The 15,555-nt window shown below is 41.6% G+C and overlaps 1 protein-coding gene across 2 annotated transcripts in view; it reads right to left on the reverse strand.

Moving 5' to 3' along the window:
• LOC141110378 (uncharacterized) overlaps window positions 1–13,033 on the reverse strand; it is a 38,280-nt gene extending 25,247 nt beyond the window's left edge. Inside the window, exons 1-5 of one of the 2 annotated variants that reach the window (XM_073601696.1) lie at window positions 12,454–13,033; window positions 8,603–8,644; window positions 7,257–7,298; window positions 4,489–4,569; window positions 3,205–3,680 (exon numbers count right to left, since the gene is read on the reverse strand). In XM_073601696.1, the coding sequence (XP_073457797.1) occupies window positions 3,393–3,680; window positions 4,489–4,569; window positions 7,257–7,298; window positions 8,603–8,617 (426 nt within the window). In that variant the 5' untranslated portion in view covers window positions 8,618–8,644; window positions 12,454–13,033 and the 3' untranslated portion in view covers window positions 3,205–3,392. Of the gene's footprint in view, window positions 1–3,204; window positions 3,681–4,488; window positions 4,570–7,256; window positions 7,299–8,602; window positions 8,645–12,453 lie in introns of those variants that run through there. The other variant, XM_073601693.1, reaches the window with a different exon arrangement.
• Window positions 13,034–15,555: the final 2,522 nt, after the last annotated feature.

Here is a 15,555-nt window from a genome sequence, read left to right on the forward strand (position 1 = left end):
ATAATCTATTGACAAGTTTGAAGTACACTGAAGTCATATATATGCATACCTCAGATGTAGTATATCATGCTGGACCCACTTTATTAATCTATGTAGCAAGTTTTGTTCAGTTATTTTAATTATATATATTTTTTCTGTTTTCTGTATAATTTTCTGTATTCAACTAATTAATGCAATTGGTGGCCTATCTATGCCTACAGTTTGAACCCAATAGGGGTAGGCCGGTACAGACTATCATTACTGTATCTCTATAAGAATAATCTTAGGAACTAATGCAACTAAGTTGATTACAATAACTATCGTGACGATGTCAATCTGTATTGTTAAGAAAATTCCTTCAATAAAAATCTATTGTTTTAAAAAAAAAAAGGTTTGTCGCCATTCCACGAGCGGGTGCAATTTTGAAGCGTGACATGTTGGGTATCAATTTACTCGGCGTAACATTATCTTTCACAATATAAAAAAAAAAATTGGGCTAACTTTACTGTTGTCTTATTTTTTAATTCAAAAAAGTGTATTTTTTCCAAAAAAAGTGAGCTTGTAAGACTGCTGCGCAAATACGGTGTGACAGAAATTATTTCAATGACCGCCATGTTATTCTCTAGTGTGTCTCCCAATGCTTTAGCGGCGCACTGCAATTTTTTTATTTGTAGTACACACCATACATATATTTTGTGTTTAAAAAACATTTCTAATCATATGGATTTGATCACAAGTGTCCTCCTTTACATCAGAATCTGCAGAGTCCCCTTTTACATATGAATCTGCAGAGTCCCCCTTTACATATGAATCTGCAGAGTCCTCCTTTACATATGAATCTGCAGAGTCCCCCTTTACATATGAATCTGCAGAGTCCCCCTTTACATATGAATCTGCAGAGTCCCCCTTTACATATGAATCTGCAGAGTCCCCCTTTACAAATGAATCTGCAGAGTTTCCCTTTACATAAGAATAAACAGAGTGCCCCTTTACATATGAATCTGCAGAGTCTCCCTTTACATAGGAATCTACAGAGTTCCCCTTTACATATGAATCTGCAGAGTCCTCCTTTACATATGTATCTGCAGAGTCCCCCTTTACATATGAATCTGCAGAGTCCCCCTTTACACATGGATCTGCAGAGTCCCCCTTTACATATGAATCTGCAGAGTCCCCCTTTACATATGAAAATGCAGAGTCCCCCTTTACAAATGAATCTGCAGAGTCCCCCTTTACATATGAATCTGCAGAGTCCCCCTTTACATATGAATCTGCAGAGTCCCCCTTTTACAAATGAATCTGCAGAGTTCCCCTTTACATATGAATCTGCAGAGTCCCCCTTTACAAATGAATCTGCAGAGTTCCCCTTTACATATGAATCTGCAGAGTCCCTCTTTACATATGAATCTGCAGAGTCCCCCTCTACATATGAATCTGCAGCTACCCCCTTTACAAATGAATCTGCTGCTACACACAGAAGGTTTTTTTTATCTTAATGCATAGAATGCATTAAGATAAAAACCTTCTGCCTTTACGACTCTATTAAGCCTAACATCAGCCTGTTCTGCAAAGGTAAGCAAGTTGGAGGTGGAACCCTTTTTTAAAATAACATGGTGCCACAACACCCTGAATTTCGGTGCATATAAATATGCACATATCAGCCGATACATAAGGGTGTCATTAACAATTAATGGCACTGCTGTGTATCTGCCAAGAGGCAGCGCATTTCTGTAGTGTCAGGAAAGCAATTTTGCATGCGTTCCCAACACACACAAATGTGAACGCAGGCTAAATGTCTCAGTTATCTTGGTGGTTAGTGTAAATCATCTCATTACATTGAGGTTTGGTGTAGAATCCTTTCATCCACTCTAGTGGCCAGTGTGCAGGTCTTCCTTACATTGGTGGTCAGTGTAAATCCTCCTTACATTGGTGGTTACTGTGAATGCTCCTATTAAATTCGTGATCAGTGTAAATCCCCATTACATTACTGATCAGTGTAAATCCCCATTACATTAGTGGTCAGTGTAAATCTCCATTACATCAGTGGTCAGTGTAAATCTCCATTACATTAGTGGTCAGTGTAAATCCCCATTACATTAGTGGTCAGTGTAAATCTCCATTACATCAGTGGTCAGTGTAAATCTCCATTACATTAGTGGTCAGTGTAAATCCCCATTACATGAGTGGTCAGTGTAAATCTCCATTACATTAATTGTCAGTGTAAATCTCCATTACATTAGTGATCAGTGTAAATCTCCATTACATTAGTGATCATTGTAAATCCTCATTACATGAGTGGTCAGTGTAAATCCCCACTACATTAGTGGTCAGTGTAAATCTCCATTACATTAGTGATCAGTGAAAATCCCCATTACATTAGTAGTCAGTGTAAATCTCCATTACATTAGTGATCAGTGTAAATCCCCATTACGTGAGTGGTCAGTGTAAATCCCCATTACATTAGTTGTCAGTGTAAATCTCCATTACATTAATGATCAGTGTAAATCTCCATTACATTAGTGATCAGTGTAAATCCTCATTACATGAGTGGTCAGTGTAAATCCCCATTACATTAGTGGTCAGTGTAAATCTCCAATACATTAGTGATCAGTGTAAATCCCCATTACATTAGTGGTCAGTGTAAAACTTCGTTACTTTAATGGTCAGTGTAGAAACTCCTCTTTATATTGGTAATCGGTAACAAAATTCAAACTTGCATTTGTGGTCAATTTAGAATCCTCCCTTACATTGGTGGTCCACGTAGAAGCCCCCTTTAAATTGATGGTAAATGTAAATCCCTCCTTACATGGGTGGCCAATGTAGAAATCCCCCTTTATATTGGTTGTCAGTGTAAATTCTTCATTACATTGGTGATCAGTGTACATTTCCCTTTACACTGGTGGTAAGTGCAGAATTGCCCTTATACTGGTGGTCAGTGCAAATCCCCCCTAATAGGATTCAATATTTTCCCTTCCAATCCAACCCACCAAGAGAAATGGCATGAGCTGATGGGACAATATTGACTGGCGCCATGTGCATCCAAAATTAACGAATGGAGCAAAATTTGGATTTATTCATTATCTGAGTCGGAATGATCATACTAATTAGAAAATTGAATAAGTTTCCCCATGGGCCAGAACTTACCATCGCATCATGTGACGTCATCCGAATGAAACAAATGCATTAGTTAATTTCACTATAGCTTTTATTTTCGGATTCGTTGATATTCATTACAATGTTCATTCAGAGATTCATATACTGTACATCCGGATCTTGGAATATCAAATTTTGGGCCGAAATTCGTAACAAAACACATGTGTCTACCTGCTGGTCAGCCATGTTGTTGAAGTGTGCTTAGGACTGGAAATATACGAGTGTAATAATGGGAAGAAAAAGGTTCAAATGGTCGAATTTTATTTAAACAATTTAGTCAATGGATCCACCATGTATAAAAGAGACGAGTACTTGATAAAATTGTCAAGGTGAGAGGGTTCATCATTCTTCTTCATTTCTTCAACGGCTTTTTTGATTGTTTCTTGCAATTTTATATGCACCACAACCAGTTTATTCCACCTGTCAATGATCTGGTTCCTCTCCTTTTGTAACTCCTCTCGTTCAGATAGCAGTTGCAGGCGCTCATCCAGCAACTGGTTCCTTTCATTTTGAAATTGGATCCTTTCAAAGTACATAATACAACAAACCTAAAGGGACAAATAGAGCTTTAGTGTTTGTGCCATCGAATAAACAAATCTGAAAACTTCCCGTAAGTAAACGTACAGTCATTTGGAAAAGTAGGTACTATATTATTTTACAAAAGATCCATAGAAACTACAGGCCGGCAACTCGACAACTTCTCCATAGAAATAGAAATTTTTTAATGTCTTTAAACTGTTGATATATATATATTTATATATATATATATCAACAGTTTAAAGACATTAAAAAAAATAAAAAATTATCTCAAAGCTTTAAAGTTTCTATTTAATACATTTCCCCACACTCAGAGGGTTTTAGTTACTGTTGTGGCTGTTTGTCATTGAACTGTCACCAGACAGCAGTGGCGGCCCATCCATTAGAGGCGCACGGGTCCCGCCCCCCTATCCAGAGCACTGCGACCTGAGCCCACCCACTTGTGCGACAATAGCAAATTAATATTCACTATAGTCTTCCTGATTCTCCTCCTGGCCAATCAGGAAACAGTTCCTGAGACCCGATTGGCCATAGAGTCTGAAGACTCCTGGCCAATCGGGTCTCAGTCAGGACCCACTTCCTGTTCGGCCTGGAGGAGAATCGATGGCCCCGGAGCAGGAGCTGCAGCCCGGATTCATGTCTGCCTGATCTCCCTACTTCCTAAGGTAAGGAGGCCTCTGATCACCGCCGCATTCCCGTCCTGCAGAGGGGGGGGGGTTGGCGTTGGTTTACTGCCCCTGCCCTAAATATTGAGCACCAGCCGCCACTGCCAGACAGCATAATTTCTGATCATTTACAGGTGGTAAAATAATTACTTACCAATAATAAAGCCACTATTATCAGATTGGAGGGTAAATAATCTCGATAATGTGTCTTAACTGTCTGGAATATACTTTCTTTCTGAAAAAGAAAGAAAAATAAAATGAAAAGATGAAAGAAGGAAAGAAAAAAGGAGAGGCTAGGAAAGGAGAGGAGAGGCTAGGAAAGGAGAGGAGAGGATAGAGGCTAGGAAAGGAGAGGAGAGGCTAGGAAAGGAGAGGAGAGGATAGAGGGTAGGAAAGGAGAGGCCCTACTTGCTGTCCAAATCTGCACAGACAAAAAAAATACACGTATGCACAACCAACTGCAAGCTGTTAGAAATCCAGCAATTGCCCATGTACAGTACAGTGGGGGGAAATAATAATTTGATCCCCTGCAGATTTTGTAAGTTTGCCCACTTAACAAAGAAATGAAGAGTCTAATTTTTATCATATTTTAAAAGATAGAGACAGAATATCAACCAAAAAAAAAAAAAATACATGATATAAATGTTATAAATGGAGTTTGCAATTCAGGGAGTAAAATACGTATTTGATCTCCTACCAACCAACAATAACTTTGGCTCCCAAAGACTGGCTACAGTAGGTGCTCTGTTGATACACAGATTAGTCCTCCCACTTTACGAAGGTGCTCTGTCCACAGAATCTTTTTCTTTCATTCAAACTTCACCATCATGGGCAAGACCAAAGAACTGTCAAAGGACAACAGAGATAAGATTGTAGACCTTGACAAGGCTGGAATGGGCTACAAGACCATCAGCAAGAAGCTTGGTGAGAAGGAGACAACTGTCAGAGCGATTATTCACAAATGGAAGAAATACAAAATAACCATCAATCGCCCTCGGTCTGGAGCTCCATGCAAGGTTTTGCCTCATGGGGTGAGGATGATCATGAGAAAAGTGAGGGATCAGCCCAGAACTACGCGGGAGGAGCTTGTAAATTATCTCATGGCAGTTGGAACCACAGTCACCAAACAAACCATTGGTAACACAATACGCTGCCATGGATTGAAATACTGCAGCGCCCGCAAGGTCCCCCTCCTCAAGAAGGCACATGTACAGGCCTGTCTGAAGTTTGCCAGTGAACATCCAAATGATTCAGAGAAGGATTGGGAGAAAGTGCTGTGGTCAGATGAGACCAAAATTGAGCTCTTTGGCATTGGCATGACCCTAAGAACACCATCCCTATAGTCAAGTACGAAGGTGAAAACATTATGCTTCGGGGCTGTTTCTCTGCTAAAGGTACAGGCCGACTTTGCGGGGCCAATGGACGGGGGCCATGTATTGTAAAATCTTGGATGAGAACCTTCTTCCCTCAGTCAGAACACTGAAGATGGGTCATGGATGGATCTTCCAGCATGACAATGACCCAAAACACACGGCCAAGGCAACAAAGGAATGGCTCAAGAAGAAGCTCATTAAGGTCATGGAGTGGCCTAGCCAGTCTCCAGACCTTAATCCTATAGAAAATGTATGGAGGGAGCTGAAACTTCGAGCTGTCAAGTGAAAGCCAAGAAATCTTAAGGATTTAAAGAAGATCTGTAAAGAAGAGGGGACCAAAATCGCTCCTTAGAATTGTGCAAACCCGGTCACCAACTAAAAGAAACGTTTGACCTCTGTGCTTCCCAACAAGGGTTCTCCACCAAGTACTAAGTCATGTTTTGCTTGGGGATCAAATACTAATTTTACTCACTGAACTGCAACTCAATTTAGAGCATTTGTTTTTGTGTTTTTTCAGGATTTTTGGTTGATATTCTGTCTCTATTATTTAAAATGCACCTATGATAACAATTATAGACCCTTCATTTCTTTGTAAGTGGGCAAACGTACAGAATCTGCAGGGGATCAAATAATGATTTTCCACACTGTGTGTGCTGTGCATACTCCTTACCAACCATGGGCAGCAGGAGCAAAGGGCAGAGATTGGTAGTGGGTATGCCTATTCTATGTCAGAGGAGAGGAGAGGATTTTTTTGTTTTTTTCCCTGAGCTAAATGGACTTGTGTCTCTTTTCAACCAGACTAGCTATGTAACTCAAGGCCCGTACACATGATCAGTAGGAAAAATATCACTTTTGAAGCGATTATACGATAATCTGATCATTAGTACACAGCTTTCAAGGCCCGATCACTACAATTCATGTAAAATAATCCAATGGGACAAGCAATACATTTTTTCTCGAACTATACCAGATTGTACGATTTTCATTTAATCAGTACAGTTGTTGTACGAGAATTTTCGTTAGTAACGCCTTTGATTTTCGATATGAGACTAGCGTGCATGCAAAAGAATAAACAATCATTCATCCAAAAATCTCATTGTGTGTACCAGGCTTAAAGGATAACTAGAGGCAAAATGTTTTTTTGGAGTTTTGGATACAATGTAGAGCTTTTAGAATGCTTACCAATTTATATTGCTGTCTGTGTCCCCATTAGGGAGATCCTCCCTCTCTATTTGTCCTGTTTGCTATTATCATTGAAAGTGAAATGAAAAGAAAATCCCAAATTTTGGGTTGTCCCCAGAAAAAGGTGGAAATCTTCCAATGGGGACACTAATTCTGGTGACCTGGGGAGGGGGATTCCCTTAATTTGCAGGGATTTTCACTCACTTCCTGTTTGGTTAAGGGACCTGAAGTGAAAAGAAATCTCTGCAATAGGACAAAGATGGCGGAAAAAAAAATGCCTATTATTCTACTTTAACTACTCCAAGAAGGAGCAAAAGGGCAACAAAAACAAAAACTTTTCACAATGTTTATCCAAATAGTTCTTAACCTTCTCCCATAATTCTGTCCAACTTGTAGTTTCTCTTCTTTTCTGAACAAACAGAAAAAAAATAACACACAGTAACTTTTCACAATGTGGTCATTTCAAATATGTGTCATGTAATTACCAAAAGTGCTGTTTTCTAAAAAAACGTAAAATAATATTTCTCTCCTGTAGCAATATAGATCCTACCTATCAAGGCTGGCCCAAGACTTGTGCTGTCTGGGTTCAAGAATGAAATGCTGCCCTTCCCCTCCGCCCCCCCCCCCCCCCCCCCAAAAAAAAATCACACCCATCCAGCAAAGAGACATTTCCATAAAGCAAAGAGTCATCCCTATATAGTAAAGAGACAGCCCAATCCAGCAAAGAGACTTCCCCATATATTCAACAAAAAAGCATTTCCATAAACCAAGGAGACATTTCCATACAGCAAAGACACATCCCCATATATTCAGCAAAGAGACATTTCCATAAAGCAAAGAGACATTCCCCAAGTAGTAAAGAGACAGCCCAATCCAGCAAAGAGACATCCCCCATATTTTCAGCAAAGAGGCATTTCCATAAAGCAAAGAGTCATCCCTATATAGTAAAGAGACAGCCCAATCCAGGAAAGAGACTTCCCCCCAGCAAAGAGGCATTTCCATAAAGCAAAGAGACATTTCCATAAAGCAAAGACACATCCCCATATAGTAAAGAGACAGCCCAATCCAGCAAAGAAACATCCCCATATATTCAGCAAAGAGGAATTTCCATAAAGCAAAGAGACATCCCCATATAGTAAAGAGACAGCCCAATCCAGCAAAGAGACATCCCCCATATATTCAGCAATGAGACATGCCGCCTCCAGCAAAAAGACATGCCCAAAAACATCAGATCAGTTCACAGGTATATGAATTGTGAAGCACCACGAAGGCTCCCTCCTACCTCTTCTCCGCCACCAACCAACTAAGCTCCGATCCCGGGCTCAGTGATGCAACATGCAGCGACAGCAGTGGCGGCTGGTGCTCCTACTATTGAAGCCTGTGCTGTTCCAGGACCAGGAGAGCTGCTTCTACCCCGCACCCCCCCCCACTCCCCAGCTCTGCCCCACTCTGCTCCTTTCCCCATCAGTACAAGCAGGGCGGGGCTGGGGAGCGGAGCATGATGCAAGGATGACACTGCATGCTAGAGGGAGGGAGCCTCGGGTCCTCGGGCAGTGCGCCCCTGTTGTGGCCCCTCTTAAAGTGCCGCCTGGGTCCCATGGACCCACCAGGACTGATGGTAGGGCCGGCCCTACCATTAAATAATTTAACTCTACTGCCAAGCAGGGTACTCACAGAAAAAAACAAGATGTTGTCACAGTATAAAATACTTACATTTTCTGCTTTCATAACTGAGTACTAGTAGTAGTCTACTATCTGAAAAAGAGAGAGGTAGGTTTCTAATTAGAGTTATTTTCCAGTTTATTATTCCCATCATTATATCTCTGCTTGAACGTATTCATTGTATTTATTTATTTATCATATTGGAAAGTCACCTTTTTTTGCAGTATACAGGTTTTCATCATACACCCCAGCTTCAGGGGGAGGTGTTTGTATTCCAAATCAAGGAAGGGCATTAGGCAGAGTACAGTGATTGAGCACTGTCACCCCAGGGCAGGAAGTGTCTTTCTGGCAGGATCACCAGGTGAAAATAAAGGAACTAGAAAAACCTTAAAGTATAACTAAAGACAAAACTTTGTTTTTTTCGTTTTTTTTGGATGGAGTGGAGAGGGATTGGAGCCCCTGTCAGTTTTTATTGCTGTCTGTGTCCCCGCTAAGGAGAGAAAGTGAAAGTAAAAGAAAATCCCACATTTTGGGTTGTCCCCAGAAAAGTAATGGAGGGGAAATCTTCCAATGGGGACACTAGTTCTGGTGACCTGGGGGGTCCCCAAGGGATTCCCCTGATTTGCAGAGATTCCCACTCACGTCCTGCTTTGCTATGGGACAGGAAGTGAAGAGAAATCTCCACAATGCTACACAGATGACAAAAAAACTCTGACAGGTGTTATAACCCCCACCCCCCACCTGCTCTATCCGAAATGGAAAAAAAAAGTCTTGCCCATAGTTCTACTTTAACCAGTTCAGCTCCGGAAGGATTTACCCCCTTAATGACCAGGCAATTTTTTATTTTTTTGCGATACGGCACTGCGTTACTTTAACTGGCAATTGCGTAATGGTGCAACGTTGTAACCAAATAAAATTGATGTCCCTTTTTTCCCACAAATAGAGCTTTCTTTTGGTTGTATTTGATCACCTCTGCGGTTTTCATTTTTTGTACTATAAACAAAAAAATCCCTTACAATTTTGAAAAAAAAACTATATTTTTATTTTCTGCTATAAAACATATCCAATAAAAAAAAATGTTAAAACTCAAATTTCTTCATCAATTTAGCCAATTAGTATTCCTCTACATATTTTTGGTAAAAAAAAACCCCAATAAGCGTATATTGGTTGGTTTGCGCAAAAGTTAAGGCTTTTACAAAATAAGGGATAGATTTATGGCATTTTTATTATTTTTTTAAATTTACTAGTAATGGAAGTGATCAGCGACTTTTAGCAGGACTGCGACATTGCGGCGGACAGATCGGACACTTTTTTGGGAACCAGTGACATTATTACAGTGATCAGTGCTAAAAATATGCACTAACATTGTACTAATGACACTGGCTGGGAAGGGGTTAACATCAGGGGCGATCAAGGGGTTAAATGTGTTCCCTCAGTGTGTGTTCTAACTGTATGGGGGATGAGCTGCCTGGAACAACACACAGATCCATCTTCCTGCATAGTGTCATCCATCCCCTGAAAGAACGGAGATCTGCCTTGTTTACTTTGGCAGATCCCCATTCTGTTTCTGCGGGGAATGATCGCGGGCGGCGGCCGGAGGACATCAAGTCCACCGGACCCACTGATTGGCTCCACCGCTGGCCAATCAGCATGATTGATGTACCCCTACGGCGTTTAACTGCAGCGACTGGTCGGCAAGCGGTTAAAAGGAAAACGAATGCGGCCTCCTTACTGCATCTGATGACTGGAAAGCTGCAATATATAACATTTTTATTTTGGGGGTTTGATACACTTTAAGACCATAATTCACCCTGTCTACTGTGCCGACAGATCTTCAGAATTAGCCATCAACTAGGTGTGCACACTGTCTGCCCTTAAGCCTCGTACACACGATCGAATTTTCCTGCAGACAAAACCTCAAACTTTTGTCCGAAGGCGTGTGCCTGGATTTTGTCTTGCATACAAACGGCAAGGAATTGTCAGACAACAAACACGAACGTAGTGACGTAATATGTGTTTTTTCAGCTCTTTAGTGCCACCCTTTGGGCTCCTTCTGCTGATTTCGTGTTAGTAGAAGTTTGGTGAGTGTTGATTCATGCTTTTCATTTTGCGCTTTTCAGTTTATTTCTGAATGGCCGTTCGTCAACCAGACATGTTGCCGCATCGGAGGAGATAACGTGTTATTTATTATTGGCCTTGGAGTTATCGCTTTGACCCAAGTCCAGTCCAGGAACAGGAGGAGGAGGATTTCTTGTACCAAAAATTGGTTGCTTTATTAATCATGACCAATTATGTCATATGCCTTTGCTGCGGGAGCTCCAGGAGAATAATCCGGATGATTTTCTGAATTATCTCCAGATAACGGACCCCTGCTTTCACCAACTCTTGGCATTGTTGACCCCCTATATTAAGAAGCAGGACACATGCATGAGTCTTTTATTTTATTTTTTGGTTGAATAATAATAATTTGATTTGGTATATTTTCTATATTTTTGGATGCATAGAATGCACTTTTTGGTTAAAGAGGAGTTCCACCCAGGGGGTCGGGTAAAAAAAAAAAAATTAAAAGTCAGCAGCTACAAATACTGCAGCTGCTGACTTTTAATTGGACACTTACCTGTCCCAGGGTCCAGCGATGCAGGGGATCGAAGCCCCGCTCGTCTCCCCCTCCGTTCAGCGGCGTCGGCATTGCAACTGTGGGCGCCGGGCTGTGGCTTCGCAGCTTGGCACCCACTGCGCATGCGTGGGCCTCTCAGTCACCTGGGACCTGTAATGGGTCCCAGATGATTGACAGGAGGGAGGGAGCAGAGTGGAGCCCTTCCTGTGCCGAGGGGGAAGTGATGTCACCAGCCCAGGCACTGGAAGGGGCAGACGACGAGGGACCCCCTAGCAACAGGCATTTAGAGGTGAGTAAAAATATATATATATATCTAAATGTTTTTTTGTTGTTTTTTTTTTAGGATTTTTCATGTATTTTTGTTTTTTTGGGTGGAACCCCACTTTAAGTTCTATTGGCAGATAGTATGTCTAATTTTATTTGTTTTCTTTTTTTAATGCACAATAAAAAAAATTGTGTAGAATAATACTTGGCTATGTGTTTTACTTCATATGACAGTTTGGGAGTCGGCAGTTACATTTAAAAAAATACAATGCAAAATTAACAAGGGACACCAACATAGTTGTATCTTTGATCTTAAAAACTACAGGATAATGGTGTTGTGGTAACTTGCCCAAATAAAAAAAAAAAAAAAAAGCATAATAATAATAATATTCTTGATATCACTAGAAAAAAAAGCCTTTGAAAATATGTTTGAAATAACTCCATCAGTATCACCAGCAAAGCAGCTTCATTATTATCCCATTATAAAGAAGAAGAGAATTGTGCGCTGCATTTGAAGATTTCATAATTTGCCGCGTCACGAATGTTAATTCTCCATTACGAACGCTAGTTTACAAGACCGACCGCTTCCGGCTCGCCCTTGCTTCCGAGCATGCGTGTTTGTACTTTGGACATTCGTCCGACGGATTTGTGTACACACGCTCGGAAAATCCAACAACACACATTTGTCCGCGGAAAATTGAAAAATCCGCTAGCCAACATTTGTCCGCAGAAAATCCAATAATTGTCCGATGGAGCGTACACACGGTCGGATTTTCCACCAACAGCCTGTCATCACACAATTCTCGCCGGAAAGTCTGATCGTGTTTATGAGGCTTAACGGTCAGATTTTAGCCCAACAGTCTATCATCACACAATTCCCGGATGAAAATCTGATCGTGTGTACAAGGCTTTAGATTTGTTAATGTGGTGTGTCTTGTGACTTGCGATGGGAATATTAAGATAATAAAAAATGAATTAATAAACCTAAATTTAAATTTTTTAAATAATGCATTTTGCTTACCTCCTCGCGCAGGCTTCCTCTCTCTGCAAGTGTTTGTGTGGACAGTGTACAATAAACAACTTATAGTTTCTATTCTCAGAAAGAATTCGATTATAAAACTTCCAGTGACACCGCCTTAAAAAATGTACGTCATTTTCTGGTTTAGGTGTGTTGTGACCTTCATCGAGCAAACCAATCGAGAGACAATGGGCGAGAGCTGTGAAAAGTAAGCATTTGTAAAGGATACATAGACACACTTATTTTATTCTAAATTCATTAATTAATATGAAAATGTATTCAAATTTCACATTAATCAACTATTTCTAGACAGCGGGGTACCCAGCACATCTGGCACCCATGGCGGGTCATTTTTTTTTTACACCCTCCCTAAAAATATGGTGGGAAGAAAGGAAGTAGTATGAAAATCATGGATGTGGTCAAATTGCATTTACCCTAGGTTCACATCTATGCGGCTACGCTTGATGCGTTTTTCCAGTCACATTTTTGCAGTGCGTTTTTTGCGCTTTAAACCCTTGTTTTTTTTATGTGCTTTTGCATGCAGTTGTCATGCATTTTGTGTTTTAAGTTTTTTTTTTTTTTTTTTTTCTCTTTAACTGCTTGCCGACCAACCGCCGTCATTACACTGTGGCAGGTCGGTTCTCCTGTGCAAAAAATACAATGGGCATATAATTAGGGGGGAACTCAGTTCCACCACCTCTGGCTCAGGTCTCCTGCTCCCTGCTCACCACTATCACTTGGTAACACTGAAGTCCAGCTTCTGCGTTTTACAAGTGATAGCTTATCTCCAGGTAGCTCCCACAGGTCAGATCTCCTGCGCAGATCCCACTGAGTGCCGGACAGGGACAAGGGAGATACAGAAGAGGTGCCCAGGGTTCAGTGCAGTCATGGGCAGGAGAGGGTGTGTGGTAGGCTGCACCCTCTGTGGTCTCCATTTTTTTTCCCTGGTGAGCAGTTGTTGATGCTCCTACTGCATGATCTCCCTTGCAAGTGACTGTAGTATAGTATAGTATGCTGGGAGGTACTACAGCCAGATAGGTGCTTCAGCTTAATATTGCAACAAAGGTAAGATATATGACAGATGGTGGAGCTTTTAAGAAGGGGGAGAAGATGAGGGCAGTGGAGGGAGGGGGTTGTATGCAGAGGGAAGAGCTACTATTTCATGCCATTTCACAGGTATGTAAATGTGGCGGGCATGGTTGAGTTCCTGCACCTATTCTCTGAGAAAAAAAGCCCTGTGATCAGAGATTTCCTTCTACTGTCTTATTACTGTAAAACCTCAAGTCTGATATTTAATACATAGCAAACTTGAGACATGGATTTTGTATTCAAATGTTACAATATGCTTTATTGACATCATAAGAAAGATAAAGGAAAGAAAAAGAAAGATACATTTCACAGTTTAATGAGGTGATTGCATAAATGATTTCACGATGTATGACTGAGGTCTTTCCTTGTTCTTTGAATCCAGGTAAACACCTTTCAGGTAGTCCTGATCACAGATGGAGCACTCAGACGCAGAATTATAAGGACATCCAGTGGCCCAGCATGGACGCATAGGGTGTTATAATGGGCCCTGCAGCACTGGTGAGTACTAGAAAGTAATGAATTGTGTTTAAAAAATAAATGCATAAGGAAGTCCCGGAGTAAGGAGAGGAAAGGATGGACAGAGGGACAGCATGACAAATGTGGACAGCCACATTCAGGCATTAGATTAGAAAAAGTTGTCCCCTTAAAGAGAAGGGAGTGGCCAAAGCAAGGAGGCGCGCTGGGTTGTAAGAGCAGGAGAGGGGGAAGTGACACCAGTAGGTGAGCGGCGGAGAGAAAGATTCCCACCCATCCTCCCCTGGTTTGGTTAAAAGAGAGTGGGGCTGTCAGGACAGCCCCGCAGTGCTGGGTCTTTGGAGGGGGAGAAGATGGCTGTTATATACATATAACATGGTTGGGACCCATCTGTGGTATGGGGTTCTCAGGTACCTTCCGGTTACGAGGAGTTAACCAGGAAGGAGTTAAAGGTAGGTCACTGCGAAGGTTGAGTACCGTCTCGGAGTCAGGGACTTGCGACCGGAGGCCTAAAGTTTAAAAGAGTTGGTCGCAGTGACCAGGTTGTGTGTCGTTGCCCTCGAAGACCCCAAAAAGATATATATATAAAAGTCGGTTAACGGTTATTTAAAAAGTTATTTATTTTATTTATGGTAATTGTTAATAAAAGGTCGTCAGGCCATTTAATCCAAAACCTTGTCACGTTATTTGTGGGGGCATTTGGAGGGGTTTTTAGAATATGTATAACAGGTTGGTAAGAGACTGTGGAGTATGTCCTTCATATGTCATGCAATTTTATCCTTTTTCTAAACCAGTGTCTCTGGCCCAGGTGCTGTCTCAGTTTCACCAGTTTGCTCTGGATCACCATCATAAGTTTTATGAGTCCTGAGAACAACCAAAGATGGTCTAGGGCCAGGATTCACAGCTTCTTTGCCCGTGGCAGCACATAACTCTGGTCTAGGGCAAGTTGCACGCGGGGCTGTGTGACTGGGGGGCTCTGTGATGGGGGGAGCTCTAATGTGATGGGAAGGCTCTGATGTAATAGGGCAACACTGATGTTATCGGGGCACTTATGTATAGAGGCTTTGGCTGTATAGGGGGAACTCTGGTGTGATGAGGGGCTCCAATGTATAGTTCTGTAATGGGGGGTGCTCTGGCATTAAGGGGTGACTCTGATATAAAAAGGGGACTCTGATGTGATGGGGGGGACTTTTACCATGATGTGAAGGGGACCTATGATGAGAAGGGGAGATCGCTAATTTGATGGGGAACCTCTGATGTAATGTGAAACCTCTGTTGCGAAGGGGGAAATCTGAGGTTGGACTTCTGATTTGATAGGGAACCTCTGATGTGAAGGGGGAAACCTCTGATTTGATGGAAAGCCTCTGATATGAAGGGGGAACCTCTGACTCAATGAAGAACCTCTGATGTGAAGGGGGAACCTCTGACTCAATGAAGAACCTCTGATGTGAAGGGGGAACCTCTGACCCAACGAGGAACCTCTGATGTGAAAAGGAGCTTGTGGTGGAAAGTTAATATCATCTAGGAAGTTGTGTGCACCAT

Source organism: Aquarana catesbeiana, linkage group LG10 (genome assembly GCF_042186555.1).
Source record: "Aquarana catesbeiana isolate 2022-GZ linkage group LG10, ASM4218655v1, whole genome shotgun sequence".
Lineage (NCBI taxonomy): Eukaryota > Metazoa > Chordata > Amphibia > Anura > Ranidae > Aquarana > Aquarana catesbeiana.